The sequence below is a fragment of the Oryza sativa genome, chromosome 4 (assembly GCF_034140825.1).
Source record: "Oryza sativa Japonica Group chromosome 4, ASM3414082v1".
Taxonomy (NCBI): Eukaryota; Viridiplantae; Streptophyta; class Magnoliopsida; order Poales; family Poaceae; genus Oryza; species Oryza sativa.
Genome location: NC_089038.1, coordinates 20,992,477 through 21,012,108, shown reverse-complemented (window position 1 = coordinate 21,012,108; position 19,632 = coordinate 20,992,477). Strand labels below are relative to the sequence as shown.

Sequence of the window (19,632 nt, the reverse complement as noted above, 5' to 3'; positions counted from 1 at the left end):
CACCTGCGAAAAGTTTCGACTAAACAACCGGTCTTTCCGTCACCTCGGTACGTGTTCAATATGTTGCGCATATTTGATCTGTTCATGTTGTACTGTGTAGTTTACATGTATAGATCTAATGATGCGTTCATGCTAGTTTTCATCTGTAATGTCATGATTTATTTATGGAATAGATTAAATCATTATATGTCTATAATCTCAACAGTCTATGCATGGTTAATGGTTGCTACTAGTGCTAGTGACCTAGTGTTGAGTATATATATGTTGATTGACTCTTTAGTTCCAGAAAAAGTAGGAGTATATATGTTGACTCATTTTGCTGTACGTTTGCCTGCTGCTGTTTAGGAGCGAGTTCACTATTTCATCGTCGGAATGAGCTATTCCCTCCGTACCAAACTAGCTTTGTTTTTTTGGAGGCTGCTAATACAGCAGAATCCCGTTAGGACGGGATGATACCGGTTAAATATTAGGTCCTGCTACCTCTGAGGTATCATGTCCTGATACTTCACCTTTATCAGGCGATACTTGCGAGGTATCAGGTATCATGCGATTACTACCATGTATTATGTGATGCTTGCGAAGTATCAGGTGAAACATGTTAGGTATCAGACGATTCCTACTACTTATCAGGTAATACTTGCGAAGTATCAGGTGAAACCTGTCAAATATCAAGCGATTTCTATTATGTATCAGGTGATACTTGCGAAGTATCAGGTGAAACCTGTAAGGTATCAGGCGATTCTTACCACGTATTAGGTAATACTTACAAGGTATCAGGAGCCGGGCACCAAAGTGTCGTCGCTGGTGGTCCCACTATTCACGTCTCACGCTAGAGCTTGTCGCCGGCGGTGAAGTCCTCCACGCTCCACGCCATGTCGGAGCTCATCGCCGGCGGCCGCGTCCTACGTCATCCACGCCTCATGCCGAAGCTAGTCGCCGATGGCCGCATCCTCCATCCACGCCTCACGCCGGAGCTCGTCGCCGACGGCCGCATCCTCCCCTGTCCGTGCCACGTCGGAGCTCATCGCCGACGGCCGCGTCCTCCGTCATCCACGCCTCACGCCGGAGCTAGTCGCCGCTGCCGGCATCCTCCACCCCACGCCGGAGCTCGTCGCGGTAGCCACATCCTCCATCATCCACACCCCATGCCGGAGCTCGTTGCCGACGGCCGCATCTTCCCCTGTCCACGCCACGTTGGAGCTCGTCGCCGGCGTCCGTGTCCTCCTTGCTCCACGTCTATCCACTCCGGCGACAGCTGCATCCCCGGCCGTCGCGACAACCCACGTCCATAAGCTCCAACGCCGAGCTCGCGCTGCTCGTCAACACAGCACCTCAGCGACGGCGGCCAAGCCCCACGCGTCGCTGCCGTCCTCAGCTGGCGCGAGTAGCTGCAGCACGACGGTATCCCAGTATTTAGCATTTTCCTTTTTTTTATGGAGGAAGTAAGTCGTATATCTATTGAGCAGTACCGATTTCTAAAAAAGGAAAAATCCACATGCTTAACTGGAAAACTCATATGGTGCCTCGAAAGAGCTATCTGAAATACATCGATATATTACTGAATATTCCTTGCCGAAAATAAAAAAATAAAATAGAACGTTATTAGATAGTGTGAATTAATATTTCCTCCATGATCTTCTCGCCAGATCGACAAATGCTAATATTTAGCATATGTCATATTCACGTTGAAAATTTATGATATAATAAAGAGATGAGGATATACAGATCGTATAAAATATACAGACTACGGTTGTAAAGAAAAAGAAATCCTTAGCTAAAATTTATAGTCGTGAAATAAGCATTGCCCCGTTTGGTGTGTCGTCTGTTTGTTTGTGCGATGGTATTAGGCATATACGTTTGTTTAACTCAACAATTGCGGTTTTACCATATTTTTTTTAATACTAGGAGTGTTCGGTAGGCCGGCGGCTGCGGCTGCGGCTGCTCACAGTGAGTACAACATTGTTCGTGCTGGCTGCGGCTGCTCGCAGTGAGCGCAGTCACAACCCAGCAGCCGAATATCTCACTATGTCTCGTATATTATAGACTTGATTTTTTTATCAACTTTACAATACTTTATAACTAACAATTTATCCATCAAACTCAGCACGGTCAGCAATAAACACATCCGTAGTACCAAAAAATAGATCATTATTCTATGTAATCGGAGTCACTTGACTTTATCATTTACATGTGAAACCCTGGACCCATATGTTAATGATACCGTGCATTTCAGTGTAAAGGATCTTTGGTCCCCGTAAGATACCGACGGCCTCAGGAACAGCCACATGGCAAAAGAGCGAGGAGAACGGCACGACACAGGCCCCCATTCTGCCCTCCTTCCGGGCGTCCGTGGCTGCGAAGCCTCTTTTCCCGGCCGTGAACGGGTGCCCCGAATCTTCCCCCCCCCCCCCCCCCCCCCCCGTAGCACGTGCGACGCCAGCGACAAAAAAACGGAGCCTTCCAATCCCCTCCCCGTTCACACCCGCAAATCCCTATCCACCACCGTTTTTTTTCTCCGCCCCCCGGCCCCAACAACAACTACTCTCCTCTCCAATTTTCCGCCGGCACGAAAACTCCATTTGCTACCACTGACACGGTCAGTCCACACACAAACATCACACAATTTAATCACAAGAAACATAGTACTAGTAGTGATACTCCCTCCGTTCCATAATATAAGAGATTTTAAGTTTTTGCTTATAACGTTTAACCACTCGTTTTATTCAAAATTTTTTAAAATTATTGTTTATTTTATTTGTGACTTACTTTATTATCCACAATACTTTAAGCATAATTTTTCGTTTTTTATATTTGCAAAAAAAATTAAATAAAACGAGTGATCAAATGTTGCAAGCAAAAAAACTCAAAATCTCTTATATTGTGGGACGGAGGGAGTAGTATAGTAAAACATTCATTTTACTTTACTCATACAGTACCGGTTTTTATTAGTCTAGTGCACCAAGTCAGCATGCAGAATCCAAATCCAATCAGAGGCACACCAGCAGTAAAGAATAAACAAATGATGCATTAAGCAAGCAATCTTTCCCTAACCTTACACAAGAGATGTAACGGAATCAAAAGAAAACTAGGAGTAAAAGAGACATGGCTGGGCCAGCCGGTTTGTTCTATAGTCTTACACTCTCATCTGCTACTGCTACTACTTTTGCCACTGCCTATTGTTTCTTTTGGGGTTTTCTTCTTCTTCTCAATTCTTTTCCTCTTTGCTCCTTCTCATTGCTAAGTGGTTTGCCCAAGAATAATTAACAAAGCGCATGGATGAAACGGAGCACTAATCAATTTGTCATCAGTGATCGGGCCCACCACCTTGAGCCTACCAGAGAGAGAAAAAAAATGGAGGGGAAAAAAAAGAAAAGAGGAAATGGAGCTAAGCTTCTGCCACTGAAGCTGCCTTGGACGGATGCGGCGGCCGGCGGCGGGCTAGAGATCCGGCAGGTTGCTGAAGAGCTCGGCGCAGGTCGCCGGCGACGGCACGGTGGGCGTGGCGAGGAGGTGACGTGGGCTGGGGACGAATGGGTCGGCGTAGTAGGACGGCGGCGGGCGGGCGGCGCCGCCGTTGCTGGTGTTGCCACCGCTGCCGCCGCCGCCGCTGCCGGACGAGGCGGCGCCGGCGGAGGCGGCCCGGAGGATGGGGCTCAGCTCGTTGAGCCAGCTGATGCAGCTCGCGTCGAACGGGAGCGGCGAGAACTGGCCGGGGACGGCGGCGGGCGGGAGGGAGGAGGGGAGCGGGGAGAGGATGCCTGGCCGGATCGAGCCGAGGATCGCCGCGAGGCCGCCGTCGTCGACCCCGCCGCCGCCGCCGCCGTTCGTGATGTCCACGTACTCCGGCGCCGGCTCGGGCATCGGGCGGACGGACCTCTCGATGGTCGCCAGCCTCGCCGCCGGGGACATCGCGGCCGACGGCGAGAGCAGCAGCTCCGGCGGGAAGAACTGCTGCGCGGCGGCCTCGTCCATCATCGGGTAGTCCTGCGCCTGGGCCTCCCCCTGATGCGGCGGCGCCGGCGGCCCCGACCCCGGGCCGGTGAGCCGCTGCACGAGCGCCATGAACTCGTTGGGCTTGGCGTGGATAATCTTCGGCGACGCGTCGTAGATGATCACCGGCGCCCGCGGCGGCGGCTGCTGCTGCTCCCGCCTCGCCTGCGCCTGGGCCGGCAGCTGGTGCGCCTGCGCCTGCGCCGCCGCCGCGGCCGCCCCGGACGACGGCTTCTTGATGGCGTGCGACTCCATCCGCACGTTGAGCCGCGGGGGGCGCGGGCCCTGAAGCTGCCGCCGCGGCGTCGTCGGCTGCTGCTGATGCTGCCCGGACGACGGCGACGGCGACGGCGACGTCGACGACGGGAATTCCATCGCCACCCGGCAGGCCCCCGCGGGCTCGGGGTAGCTGATGGAGTTCAGCGGCGGCGGGCGCTCGGCGGCGGCGCGGGAGGGGAGGAGGACGCGGAGGAGGGGGGACAGCGAGCCGGGTCGGGAATGGGAAGGGGAATGGTTCAACATGAGGCAGGCAGAGTGGGGCAGAGAGAGAGAGAGAGAGAGAGTGTGTGTGTGTGTGTGTGTGTGTGGAGCTCACCTCGGCAAAGGCAAGAAACGGGAGGGAAAAGTCAATGCGACGCGTGGGTTTTCTTTTTTCACTAAAACGGAGGGTATTGTTTTGTTTTACATAGGAATGCTGTAGAACGGCACCTCGTTTGAACGAAATGATACTTTTAATGTATTGGTTGATACTTATCAGATATCAGATTACATCTCAGAGATATCATAAGTATTAGGTATCACACGATACCTTAGAGATATCAACCTGTCTAAATAGGGTATCGATCGATACCTAATAAGTATCCGACGATAACTCAGAGGCATCATTCCGTCTGAACGAGAATACGGGGCACCATCCTGTAGCATTTTTCGTAGAAATATTCTTACAAAATAGTACTTCATTCGTTTCACAATGTAAGTCATACTAACATTTCCCACATTCATATTGATATTAATGAATATATTTCTAGATTCATTAACATAAATATGAAGGTGGAAAATGCTAGAATAACTTACATTGTAAGACAGAGGGAGTAGCAATGTTTCAATTGAATAGTTAATATTATTATGATGTCAACATGATACTTAGATATAATAATCTGATGTATCTTTACCTCATGAACTAAACCCGGTAACATCTACGATACCATACTAACATTAGCACGGTACCTAAGTGTAAGAGTCAGGTGTCAATAGGTATTACAATCGGTATCTATCTGATATTAGATCTTACTCCACGCATAAGCTATTCTGTACTGTATTACATTTGGAATTGCCGGCCGCACGCTGCGTCGGAGAATCGTTCGATTCTGGGTGGGGTTTTGGTGGGCAGACGGCAGTGGACTAGTGGACTCGGCTCGCCTCGTCTCCGCGTCGCCGTGATTTTTCTTTCTTCCCACTTTAACAACTCGGGTGCTTTTCTGATGTGTTTTTTTTTGTTTGTTTGTTTAGGCGGTTGACTCTGCCGGATTTTCAGTGACAGAGGGGTAAAAACATGCCGTGTAGGTTGAACTGGTCCTCGACCGGCCCTCCAGAACAAAGAACTGTATGCCGGGGGGTGACGCCGGACCAGACTTTATTTGTTTGGCCATTGTGCATTTTGTGCTATTATACGTTTGCAATTTTGTGCATTTTTTTTCGATTATATGAGTGCCAATCTTTTCGATCCATACAATTAAAAATCATCTAAACATCGTGGGGGTAGTTTTCTCACGGGAGAAAAAAATAATAAAAACGTGTTACCGGATAACCATATTGCCCTGCCGGAGCTTTAGAGACACATCACTCGGTGCAAGTCAACCAGTACTCCAGATGTGCGTACTAGCTGAACATTCAAACAATGACACGTCGAAGAAAATTGGACAGGGAACGGCGGCTGGTAGTGCCGATCATCTTTTTTCTCCTTTTGAGGCCTGACCGCCGGAGGCATTGGTCCATGGGTGCATGCATCTCCCTGGTCCGCCGCGTCGTACGTCTCCCTCGGCTGCTAGACTAGTAAGCAAAGCAGCCTAGCTCGACCGACGTGGTGCCAATTGACAGCCAACGCTGCAGAAGGAAAGATGCCCGGTGGTTCTGCGTCGCGGTCGCCAAAGAGGCCGGCCTGGTGGTTTGGCACTTTGGCCCAGGAGAGCCAGAGCTGGGGAGAATAAGGAATAAGTTTACTTTGAGTCCCTAAATATGGACCGAATCTAATGCAGGACCCTCGTCCGCAACAACAGATATGTTGACCACACTTAACTGTTAAAATCAGTGTAATTTAACTTCCCAAAATAATATTGACAGTGGTATTTGTGTTGATGCGGGAAGGTCGTTAACAATTTGCTAACGTGATGTCCACATGACATCCTAGTTGTCGGTGACATGGGACCGGGAGTATCATGACTTAGAGACTTGAGGCAGACACGATCACCCACGTGGCCTAACCCCCTCGGGGGGGTCGGGCCCGAGGGTGATACGGTCGCCCTTCTCTTTGTCTCCCCGAGGGGTCGGACCGCTCCCGTCTCGGCCCCGAGGGCCGAGGCGCCCCGACCCCTTGTGGGTTTTGCGCCGCGTATATGGGGTAGGTGAGCATAGCGGGGCTCACCTAACCACATTTATTGCGGTTTGGACAAGCGCGTCACGCCGCATGTAGCGCAGTGCAGCGCGCTCGTTTATCCGGTCAGTGACCAGTCACAGACCGATCAGATCGTGGGTTAGGTGGCGACAGGCGGTCTGACGCACGCCTCGCCCCATCCCGTCAGGACGAGAGCCTCCAAGCACTCGTCCCTAGCCGGAACCGGCGTGTTAGCTCCTAGAGATGGCACGTTGGTTCCGGTCAGATATATGCCAGGCTTCATCCTAACCATTACAGGCAAGATATTGTATGAAGAAGGGCGAACATGCAGATTGTTAAACTGACACGTGGTGGACAAGAATGACCGATTTGTGACCGGTCTGACAATGGTCATGTCGTCAGCAGACAGCCATGTTCCCACGTCGCGCCTGCTTCCGGCGGAAGTGGAGGTAGGTATGGGCCGTCCCATCAGAAGGTCATTCGGACGGCAGCCATACAAATCTCCGTCCATTAATGAAGAGAAGTCAAGTAAGAAAGAGAGGGAGAGATGGTGCATGTGGTATCCCCTTGAGATATAAAAGGAGGACCTTGCCCACTTAGAGAAAGGGGGGGAAGGAAAAAGGATCCCAGAACGATCGGGGGCTGGCTCGCACTTTGTAGCTTCTTCATACACAGATCCACCAAAACACAGGAGTAGGGTATTACGCTTCTCAGCGGCCCGAACCTGTATACATCGCCCGTGTCTTGTGTGTTTTTACTCTCGCGAACTTTCCACAAATCAAGAGCTTAGAACCTCACCCAGGGCCCCCGGCCGAACCGGCAAAGGGGGGCCTGCGCGGTCTCCCGGTGAGGAGCCCCACGCTCCGTCACTAGTCATCAAAGAAAATAAAAATAAAGTTTGGTCCACATGTCATACTCCTTCCTCCCAAAATGTTTTCTTGTCGGTATAGCAGGGGAGTGGGGTACATAGCGCGGTGAACGGCCTCACAGAGCTAGGCGGCGGAGGAGGACACCGAGCGCGCCGAGGAGGAGAAGCGTGGAGGTGAGGTCCTCGGGAGAGAGGTGCGAGCCATGGCAACTAACGAGGAGGATACGACCATCAAGCCAAGGAGGTGGGTGTCACTACGGCGCCCGACTCACTCCCGTTCTCATTCCCTTCCCGCTGTGGCCACCGCCTACCTCGCCATCACAGCGCTACATTGTCTTGTCCACACCTGACTTCGACGCCACCATAGGGAGCCCTCTTCGTGCGCCCTGACGACTGCACACACCGTACAGTCAAGGGAGGTATGGACCGGCTCAGCGCCACCCACCTATGTCGCCCGTGCCAGGAAGAGAGAGAGAAAGAAAGAGAAGGAAAAGATGAGGCGGCACTGACATGTGGGTCCCACAAGTTCAGTCAGTCCGTCAAACTAAGTCAAAGCACCACATCAATAAAACCGTCCTCTAAAATTACCGAGAAAGTTATATTGCACCAATTTTAATAGCTGTGGGGTCAAGATATCCGGTTTTGTGGTTCAGTGATATAAAAATATCCGGTTTTGTGGTCTAGTGATATAAATCGGATTGGAGTTACAGTCGAGGGAGTCAAAATGGACTGTTTCACGCGGATTTGCGGCCTTTGTTTTTTCCCACGCCGGGCCGGCGCATGCAGGCGGCACGGCTTGCTTTTTTGGTGGGCTAGCTGACAAATGGCGGCAGGCCGGGTGGCCCGGGTCGGATGTAAGTGGCCAATGGCCAGCGCCCCGGCAGCCGGCGCCACGGCGGCTACTCCGCGTGGAACGGGCTAATGACCCGACAAAACGCAGGGCGGACGGAATGGATTGCCCATTTGGCCTTGCTGCGGTAATCTCTTGTGTGTTCTGAATTTTGTGCAACTTTCTGGTTAGTGCTGGATCCATGCGATTCCGTATCTCTCCCTCTCTTGTACTGCCGATCACAGTTGAGGTACTGTTGATTTGTTCAAACTATACTCTCTACGTCCTATAAAAAACTAACTTAATACTATATATGTAACATATTCTAGTATATCGAATCTGACATATATCTGTCCAGATTTACTGTACTATAATATGTCACATCCAGTCTTAGATTCACTTTTTTTGAGACGGAGGGAGTAGCTTAGCTACTTATTCTGTCTAAAAAAATGTCTATATGAGGAGTTGACACCACCTAAAACAACGATTATGTTCAAATTTATTGTTGTTGTGTTAAATCTATATCTAGGTTGGTTTTCTTTGGAACGGATAGAGTTGTCTCGATCATATGGTGCAGAGATTCATATATAATTCCAAAACCTCAGAGATATAGCAACTACAGCATGTATATAATGGAAGTCTGATTATTGTATATACGTACAGGGAGTATATGGCTACTCCATCTGTTACAAAATATAAATATTTTTACAATAATGCCAAATCAAATATTTTAAATTTTGACTATTGATAGCAAAATAATAAAAAAAATCAATCATGTAAAATTGATGTTTCTAAATTTATCATTAAACAAACTATCATAATATCTAACTCTTTTTATTTAAAACATAGATATTGTTGGTCAAAATAACATCTCGAAGACCGTGTTAAAGTTTAAAAATAATTATATTTTGGATAGAGGGAGTATATATCTAGAGCTCTAGTGGACTTCTTTTTCCCCTTTTTTCTGATCGATGAGAGCTCTATTTGACTACTGTATCAAGTCCTATCTTACGAGGGGATATCAATTGGTGGTGGCAGTAAACGTACGCAAATACTCTTTTAAAACATATTTGACCGTTCATCTTATTCAAAAACTTTTGTAAAATATGTAAAACTATATATATACATAAAAGTATATTTCACAATGAATGAATCAAATAATAGGAAAAGAATTAATAATTACTTAAAATTTTGAAATAAGACGAACGGTTAAACATGTTTGAAAAAGTCAACGGCGTCAAATATTTAGGGATGGAAGAAGTACTAGCAGTTATTAATACACGTTGATTTGTGGATAATATATAGGTCCCGAGTTCAAAGAAAAGAAGAGTGGAAACTGGCTAAACACGCAAAGGACAAGCTAAAACTTAGTACTAGGAAGCTAGCTTTCGTAAGTAGCAGCACGATTCGGTTAATTGGAGTCAACCCTGAGCGCCCTCTCATCACCGACCACGGCGACCGGCCACCACCACCGCCGCCGGCCCGCCGCCATGCATGCACGTACATCTCACACCAAGCAGAACCCAAGCTAGCGAGAACGCGTAGCGATTCCAATTAATTTTGTCAAACGCAAGCAGCAGCCGACTTCCATGTGGGGCCCCTACGCAGAGATACTACTCTCTCCATCTCATAATAAGCACCGCGGTAGGTTTTAGTCTCTAACTTTAACAATCCGTCTTATTTAAAATATTTTTTATGATTAGTATTTTCATTGTTATAAGATGGTAGAATATTAATAGTAATTTATGTTTGACTTAACTTTTAAAAAAAAATTTATAATTTTTTTAAATAAGACGGATGATCAAACGTTGGGTACGAAAATTTATGAGTGCATTTATAATGGGACTGAGGGGTACATGTTCAAATAAAATCAAATCAAATGCAGCATAAATTATTCCTGTCAAAAGCTGTTTTCTCCTAGCTAGACTGTCGAATTGTCGATCAACCGGAATGACGACCAAATTAATTAATTAAGTTAGATAGACACGATGATCACCACAAGATCTCCTGGCCTTGGACCCCGATCTGATGAACCCTGCACGTTACGCCGAACGAACTTTGACATGCATATGCATGCCAGATTATACGGTCGAAGCCCAGGTATATAAATAACACGATCAGATCGATCTGTTCGTAGACTTTAATTACATATACGTTGTCTCGATCGATCGGTCGGTCGCATGCACGCAGCACCGGCAAAATTAAACGCCGCCGCTGTTGCTGACTCGCGCCGGCACACACGCTAGCTCTGACCGAACGGCCTATAGCCCTGGATCGGACATTCGGATCCCACAACGCCGTGAGAAAAACTTGGTAAATAAAATGTCAAAATTAGCTTTCCCCTTTGGCCTTTGCCACATCGATCGTTGTGTCAAATATCCAGATACCTCTACCTAATTACCTCGTGCGCATTAGGGATGAAAACGGTCGGAAAAACCCTCTACCATTTTCATTTTCATTTTATTTTCTCGAAAACGGAATCGGAACGGTGTACTCGGAAACGGTAACGATATCGATAATGTCGGTATATTGGAAACGGAACCGTCGGAACAGAAATCTACCGATATCGGTCGGAAGTCAAAAATTCATATCGGAAACATCGAACCGTGGCATCATCCCACATTTAACTATGCATAAAGATGACCTTATAATTTTACCCTTGCATCATCATGCTGCCACATAACACCGTTGTATGATAATTAATGAGTTGACAGATCAAGGCTCTCATATCATGGGAAAATGGTGCTTGCGCATCAACAGAAAATCGTGCTCAAACATATCAAGGCTAATCATGCTCAAGCATTCAAGCTATACACCTATACGGCTATACCTGGTGGACCTGGCAACGGTGGCAAACTCAATATTGCTCCGTTGTTGCCGTCGGATGGATCCAGATGGATGTGGCGTTTTCTTCCAACAGGTGCCATCGTGCTTCTCCGGCAAGGGACGTGGCGAGGCGTGAGGGTACGATGGCTAGGACTAGCAAGCAGCGGCGTGGCGGCGTGGTTGCGGTGGCAGCGGCGTGGCGGCGTGGTTACGGCGGCAGCGGTCGGCGGAGGTAGAGGTGGCGAAGAGCTGTGCGAGAGTCGCGATACAGGGATAGGATGAGAAGCGACAAGCCGGCTGATGCCCATGCCCTAGGGTTTTTCTTCCCGGCCAAATGGGCTGCTCCTGCTAGCCAGGCCCAGGCACCCAGCCGCTTAGGCTTCTTCTTCAGAATTTTATCGGAAATTTAACGGAAATTACCGATCAAATATGGTAACCGACAAAATGGTCGGAAAAAACCCCGTCCCATTTCCGAAAGAGATTATCGTTTCCATTTCCGATACCGACAATTACCGATACCGATTGAAACGGTCGGTACAAACCGGAAACGGTAGCTGGAATTCTCGGAAATTTTCGTACCGTTTTCATCCCTAGTGCGCATGCTGTTCTTTTTCTCATGTGGCCGGCCAGAAGAAAAAAAAAGAGAAGAGAAAAGAAAAGAAAAGAAAAGAAAAGAATATTTTTTTTAAAAAGTAGTTGCATCACCTGGAGGAATGCATGCGTGCGTGCGTCTGGGGCAGAAACGAAAGGGACGCGCGCACAAGCCAAAAACATATGGATTGTTACCCACTGGCGTAGACGATATGTTGGGTTCATGCATGTGGCACGTGCTCAAATACAGTGGCATACGTTTACACTGCCTTTTTCATTTCATTTGAAAAGTGCAAAAATCACCCGACAAATCATTTGAAGATTGATATTTTATCTCGTAAGTCATTTTGTTGCAAATATTCATTCCATACTTAGTTTTGTTGCAAAAACCATCACAGTACACATGTGCTTAATCAATCAGCCCGTTATCGTAGAGTTAGAGTTACTACATACTAAGTTAGTGGAGTCAATATTATCTAAGTGTTTGTATTAGACTTATTTTTTCGCATTTGATTGAACTTTTGTGTGTACGTATATAGCGAAACTCAGTGCGACAACATTTAAACCCTCATCAACAATTCTATTTTTGGAATCTCCAAAAAAGTGTCAAGACAATACTTCGGAAGAATTGAATTTTGATAAATACCACACTAATGGCTCGCTCTTTATGAAAACATGTTGATTCGTTTAAGCATATGCGTACTGAGGTGGTTTTTACAATAAAACTAAATAGGTAGGTCGATATTTACAAAAAATGGTATATGGATGGAATGTCAAATTTTAAGTGATTTATGACTGGTTTTTACAATTTTTTCTCTTTTTTTCCATGCGGAGAATATATTGAACCTTTTTTTTGCTTTGCCTAATCAAATCGTGGCTTAATTTGGCTTGTGAAACCTACTACATACACGTACGTACGGTCGTACGCACTTCTAATGTATGTATACCCCCGAGCTTTTGCTTAATCCCCTTATCTATCCTAATTCTTACCTCATTAGCTATATAAATCTTTTGAATTTTTTTTATTGTTGCGGGATAAAACCAACTGTGGAAATATATACTCTCTCCGTTTACTGTTATAAAACGTTTTGATTTTGGTACTCTAAGTTTAACTAACTATATAGAAAAAAGTAGTAATATTTACAACACCAACATATACAGTTTCATTAAATCTATAATTAAATATTTTTTCATAATATATTACTCTTGGTTAAAAATATTACTACTTTTTTTCTACAAAATTAGTTAAGCTTAGAGTAGTTTAACTTTGACCAAAGTTAAAACGTCTTATAACCTAAAACGGAGGGAGTGTATAATAAGGCAAAAAGCTATGGTTTTTTTTTCTTTACACTGTGAAAATCAACCTGACAGTCCTCATGGATTTGTACGTAGTACCAGGCCTTAGCTACGCGCAAATACGTGTTGAACGGTTTGCATATTCAATTTGTACGAATGAATACATACGCATGAATGTATATCTTATGGTTTTTTCACTTCTTCAAGATTACGCACATGAGTAGCAATGTGTTTTTTTTTTTGCAACGAATTAATTTGGAGATGAACGAGTTTGTCAAGCATAGATCGATAGACGGTTCGAGACGTGTTGCAGTCGTGCGACGACTGCACCGTCACGATAATTAATCGCGGCCACAGGTTAGGTTAGATGCATGTATACTATACCGTCAGAATTAATAATATAAGTTGGAATGGAACTGCTAGTCTACTGTCAGCAACACATGGTAAATGCAGAATAGTGGACGAGATGACAACAATGCAAGTGACGTTATTTGTATATTGATTAGCAAAAATTTAGTCCACTAAGAAATGCTCGCGTGCGTTAAGACGTGAGACGGGTCAAAGGCGTATCGTTGGCCACATGTGGGCATGTAGAAAATGATGTGACTCCATACTATGCATTTCCTAATTGAAGCTACACAAAAAACTAATTTAGTTAATTAGCTGCACCAACCAATTTAAGAAAATAAATAAATAAATTGACAATAAAATTAGCACGAGTAATTAATTCACTTATACTTCACCGACAGGGCATGAAATGAAAATAAGTTGTAAGTACTAACTCCATGATAAAATATAAAAACTTTTACTTATAAGTCTGGACATTCTTATTTTCATAGCGAAAAGTAATTGCGTAAGTTAATTAGATTCAAATTTGAGATCTTGATAACGTAATAAGTTAATATGTACCAACCAGTTAAAATAAACTTAGGCTATGTTTAGAGAGCTTAAAATCATAAGAAATAGCTGATGAGAATCTGATGAAGTTGGGAAACCTAGCTCCTGATTTCTACTTCATTTTCTGGTATCTACAACTACAGCTTTTCAAAATCTGAGTGAAAATTTAGATTGTTTGGGGGGGGGGGGGGCTTATAGTAGCTACAGCTTCTAGAAGATTCTTCTTGAGCTGCCAAAAGCTTCCCTAAATAGGCCTTTAAACTTGAACAAATAACTTAAACTAACAAAAACGTGTAGGGCATAATTGGCCTCCTACACTTAAAAGATGATACTATGTGATTGCAAAATAAATAATGTACTCTGCACCTTTATTGTATTTTACACAAAAATACATGGATTCTAGATCGTTGTGTGTCAGAGCAGACGTACACTGAAAACATCATTATTCCACGCTCTCCGCGGCGGCCTATACTATCGCTACTATTCCAGTTCAGCGCACGACATACCAGCATACTCCATCCGTCCTATAATATATCTTCTCTGTTTTGAAATGTTTAACACCGTTGACTTTTTATCACATGTTTGACCGTTTATCTTATTCAAAAAATTTAAGTAATTATTAATTTTTTTCCTATCATTTGATTCATTGTTAAATATATTTTTATGTAGGCATATAATTTTACATATCTCACAAAAGTTTTTGAATAAGACGAACGGTCAAACATGAAATACCAGCATACTCCATCCGTCCTATAATATACTCCCTCCGTTTCGAAATGTTTGACGCCATTGACTTTTTATCACATGTTTGACCGTTTGTCTTATTCAAAAAATTTAAGTAATTATTAATTCTTTTCCTATCATTTGATTTATTGTTAAATATATTTTTATGTAGGCATATAATTTTACATATCTCACAAAAGTTTTTGAATAAGACGAACGGTCAAACATGAAATACCAGCATACTCCATCCGTCGTATAATATACTCCCTCCGTTTCGAAATGTTTGATGCCATTGACTTTTTATCACATGTTTGACCGTTTGTCTTATTCAAAAAAATTAAGTAATTATTAATTCTTTTCCTATCATTTGATTCATTGTTAAATATATTTTTATGTAGGCATATAATTTTACATATCTCACAAAAGTTTTTGAATAAGACGAACGGTCAAACATGTGCTAAAAAGTCAACGGTATCAAACATTTCGAAACGGAGAGAGTAAGAAATTTTGAGTTTTTGTTTGCACTGTTTGACTACTCGTCTTATTAAAAAAAATAGAATTATTATTTATTTTTTTACTTACTTTATTATCCAAAGTACTTTAAACATAACTTTTTGTTTTTTATATTTGCACAAAATTTTTGAATAAGATGAGTGGTCAAACATTATAAGTAAAAACTTAAAATCCCTTATATTATGGTAAGTGGGGAGTATATAAGCTCGATCAGCTGCTGGCTGCTGATCGATCGGAAGGGACAACATACGTACGTCCTCACAGTAATAAAACGTTGATTTGGGGTAGAAAAACAACGGCAGAAAATTAATTGCGGCTTGAAAATTCTACACTCGATCGAGCTGAAATCACGAATTTTCAAAGCCAAACGAGAGCGAGCAAACCTGAGAAACGACGCGCGAGAAGAGTAGACGCGAGGAACGGCACAGTAACCGTTGAAAAATTGATTAAGAAAAAACCCCCACCCCGCGCGAGGTCAAAGCTGGAAGCAGAACGTTTCCGTGGTCATGAGGGCGCGCGCGGTGGCCGCCCCCGCGCGCCCGTCCGACAAACACGACCCGATCGATCCATCCACCGACCGACCCAACGATCGGCCGTGCGCGCCATAGCGAATTAGCGTTCGATCAAAGCCCTCTCCTCCCATGCATATTATAATTCCACCGCCCGCCTCACGCAGCTCCCTTCCACACCAACCAACTTCAATTTTTTGAGAAACAACTAACTTCAATTCATCCTCATATTAAATTGATCAGCGCGCCGACTTTTCGAAACTATATGGGATTAGGTCTATTTGATGCTTTCTACGTCCCATTTTAAGTGTAATCGTGGGTTTGTGTGTCCAACGCTTCATCGTTCATCTTATTCGAAATTCTTTTATGATTATTATTTTTATTGTTGTTAGATGATAGAACATAAATATTACTTATGAGTGATTTATTTTTAGAAAATTTTATCATAAAATTTTCAAATAAAAAGGATTATCAAACATTGGATACAGAGACCCACAACTGTATTTAGAGTACTCCTGTACTTAAAATAGAACGGATAGAGTAGTAGGGATGATAATGGTTCAGTTCAAAAAATTTACAGTTTCCAGATGTGTTTTTGGAAACGGAAAGTGCCGATTAGTTTTTTTTTGGAGAATTTTTGAAACAAATTTAGAATTGTTATATAAATAACGGAAACGAATATGGTAAGGCTACCATCCATTGGAAACCGGAATCGGTCAAAAACGAATTCGGAAACTCTTCATATACAAGTGGTTTCAATCTTCTCCACTCTAAAATGTTCAGATTGCTTATGATTATTGAGGTGTTTAGTTAGATGAAGATGTTTCTTTTAAGGTTTTCTTTGGTCTAATTATTTTTTTATTAGGCTGAGCCATACTAATTACATTATGTGAATATAGATCTCGTTCTCGTGAAAAGTAAAGCATACTATTAGTTGTATTATTATTGAAACTGGTAAAATTATAAATGTCGATTTACTATTTTAGGTAATATAACGAGCTACATCTTTCCGTTGATTTGAGAAGTTCAGTTTGAGAGATTTTTATATTCCGATAACTATTCATTTTGTATTGGATCCGATGCGTTTTATTTTCGTATTCGATAATATTTGATTCCGTTTGCATATCCAAGATTTTCGATTCTAAAAAAATATGAAAAAGAATACAATAGAGATGGTTTCCATCCGTTTTCGAGCCGTTTTCATCCCTATTTGGTAGAACTCTAGCTTCACCTCTCCTGCTCAACCGAATAGTTTCAGCTTCACGTATAAAAAATGATTGGAGTAGACTAAAGTACTGTCACAAAATAAAACTTGGAAGAGATGGAGCATGACCCAAGCTATTCCATAACTCCACTTTAAACATAACCCTCAGGGTTCAATTTAGAAGCCTACTCCCTCCGTTTCAGGTTACAAGACATTCTGACTTTGGTCAAAGTTAAAGTGCATTAAGTTTGTAAAAAAAATATTAACATTTTCAATCCAGAACAAATTTATTATGAAAATGCATTCAATTAATTATTTGATAAAACTAATTTAGTATTATAAATATTACTATATTTATCTATAAATATAGTTAGATATGAAATAAATTGATTTTAACTAAAAATCAAAATATCTTGTAACATTAAACGGAGGGAGTACTAGACAAGCATGTATATGGCTTTTTTCGGTTGATACAGTCGCATAAAAAAAAACAAACGAAGACTTGCGCCTTACTCGCTGGAACTATCCATCTTGGCGTGGACTTCAGGTGTCATCGTCTCTCTCTTCTGTCCCTTATATAAGCTAGCTCCACAAGCTTTCCTGTTTCGATCGACCACTAGTGCATTTCTTGCTTCTCCTAGGCCAGCTAGGCTAGGCTACTAGGCTTGCATGGGTGAGGAGTCGTCGCCGGCGGCGGCGCCGGCGGTGGAGGTGCTGTCCTACTTCGTGTGCCCGATCTCGCTGGAGATCATGCGGGACCCGGTGACGCTGTCGACGGGGATCACCTACGACCGGGAGAGCATCGAGCGGTGGGTGTTCACCGACGGCCACGGCGAGTGCCCGGTGACCAAGCAGCGGCTGGCGCCGGCGGACCGGGAGCCCACGCCCAACCACACGCTCCGCCGCCTCATACAGGGGTGGTGCGCCGTCCACGCCGTCGAGCGCTTCCCCACCCCGCGCCCCCCCGTCGACGCCGCCCGCGTCGCCGCCATCGTGGACGCCGCGCGGCCGCTGCTGCGCCGGCGTCGTCAGCGGGAGGAGCTGATGGCTTCGCTGAGGGAGCTCGCCGACATCGTTGCCGAGAGCGACCGCAACCGGCGGTGCGTCCAGGGCGCCTCCGGCGCCGTGGAGTTCCTCCTGTCCGTCGTCAAGGAGCGCGCCTCCGTGGCGGGCGTGGACGACGCGACGTCGGCCAAGCCGGAAGAGACGACGTGCGGCGGCGTGCATGATCCGGCGAAGGCGAGCTCGCCGGAGGAGGCGGCCCTGAGCATCCTGCATTCGCTCAAGCTCTCCGAGGAGAGCTTCAAGAGGGTCTTGGAGGGCAGCGGCGGTGAGGATTTCTTGGAAACCATGGCGTGCGTGCTGCGGCGACCGAGCTACCTCTCGCGGATGCAGGGAATCCACCTGCTGAAATCGGCGCTCCCGGCGATGGCCCCCGCGCGGCTGACGTCGGCGAGAGCCGCGCTGGTCGACGGCGTGGTGGGGGTGGTGGCGGACAGGCCGTCGGCGAAGGCGGTCAAGGTGGCGCTCCACGTGCTCTGCCGGCTCTGCCCGTGGGGCCGGAACCGCGTCAAGGCGGTCGACGCCGGCGCCGTGTCGGCGCTCGTGCGCCTCCTCCTCGACGAGGGCTGCGGCGGCGGCGGCGGCGACCGGCGCGCGTGCGAGCTCGCCGCCGTGGCGATCGACCACATCTGCGGCTGCGCGGAGGGGCGCCTGGCTCTGGTGGCGCACCCGGCGGGGCTCGCGGCGGTGGCGTGCGCGGCGACGCGGCTGCCCGCCGCGGCGGGCGCCGAGAGCGCCGTGCGCGCGCTGCACGCCGTGGCGAGGCACTCGGCGACGTCGGCGGTGCTGCAGGAGATGCTGGCCGTCGGCGTGGTGGCGAGGCTGCTCTTCCTGGTGCAGGTCGGCGCCTCCGGCGAGCGGACGAGGGCGAGGGCGAGGGAGATGCTCAAGATGCACGCCAGGGTGTGGAGGGACTCGCCATGCTTGGCCTCGCACTTGAATGCTTCCTACCCTCGCTGAGATCTTCATCACATGCAAGAGATTAATTTCTCTTCGATCTTGGCTTCTTCATGATTTGATATACAGTGAGTTTAAGGTTCAATTAACCTTTTATTCCTTAGGTCTTCTCCTACGATTTTTGGATGTAAATTAAGACTATTATTTGTTACAATCGGCCGAAGGGTTTTGACGTGTATAACGACTAGTAGCTCGTTCTCTGAAATTATTGGAGAGAACAAAATCAATAGAGGCTTGCAAAAGCAAGTGTACAATTTGGAAAACAACATTAGTTTGGATGATGATTCTGAAAAGAAATAAGATCATTTGCCCTCACTGAAAGATTTGATACCTGAAAGGATCCCAACTCCTAAAAGTGAGTAGTATGATCTTCAACTTGTCAACAGTTTGTATGATGATCCATTTTTTATCCATTGCTAAATTTTACCATTTTTTCAGTATAATCAATTTTCTAACCTTAGTTTGGCCATGGAGATTCCCTTTGCTTCAATTCGGAGGAACTAATCGTCTACAATGAAATGGCTAGAGTAGGATAAGCGTGAGGTGGAAGGGGGAACAAGGGGATCTTTAGGTTTAGAGCAGGTACAATAGCAGGCTATAAGCTAGCTATAAATATATTTTAAAGAGATAAAGGAAAAGAGAAGAGCAGCGGGCTACAGATCTGTAGCCAGCTGTAGCACGGACTCCAAGACATAACGAGTGTATGACATGTGGGATCGGGTATTAATAGTATAGTAAGCAACTATTGTATAGATT

The 19,632-nt window shown here is 45.6% G+C and overlaps 2 protein-coding genes across 2 annotated transcripts; one reads left to right on the top strand and one right to left on the bottom strand.

The window, feature by feature from the left end:
* Nucleotides 1-3,005: 3,005 nt before the first annotated feature.
* On the bottom strand, nt 3,006-4,564 carry LOC9268987 (uncharacterized). Its single transcript, XM_015778793.3, has one exon. The coding sequence runs from the start codon at nt 4,510-4,512 to the stop codon at nt 3,439-3,441; it is 1,074 nt and encodes a 357-aa protein (XP_015634279.1). The 5' UTR covers nt 4,513-4,564; the 3' UTR covers nt 3,006-3,438.
* A 12,867-nt stretch (nt 4,565-17,431) lies between these two features.
* LOC4335814 (E3 ubiquitin-protein ligase PUB23-like) lies at nt 17,432-19,201 on the top strand. The gene has a single exon (XM_066309308.1). It carries the CDS (start codon nt 17,527-17,529, stop codon nt 18,877-18,879), a length of 1,353 nt encoding a protein of 450 aa, XP_066165405.1. The 5' UTR covers nt 17,432-17,526; the 3' UTR covers nt 18,880-19,201.
* Nucleotides 19,202-19,632: the final 431 nt, after the last annotated feature.

Excerpts from the sequence above, each read along its gene's own strand:
- LOC4335814 (XM_066309308.1), top strand. The coding sequence starts at position 17,527 with ATGGGTGAGGAGTCGTCGCCGGCGGCGGCGCCGGCGGTGGAGGTGCTG.
- LOC9268987 (XM_015778793.3), bottom strand. The coding sequence starts at position 4,512 with ATGTTGAACCATTCCCCTTCCCATTCCCGACCCGGCTCGCTGTCCCCC.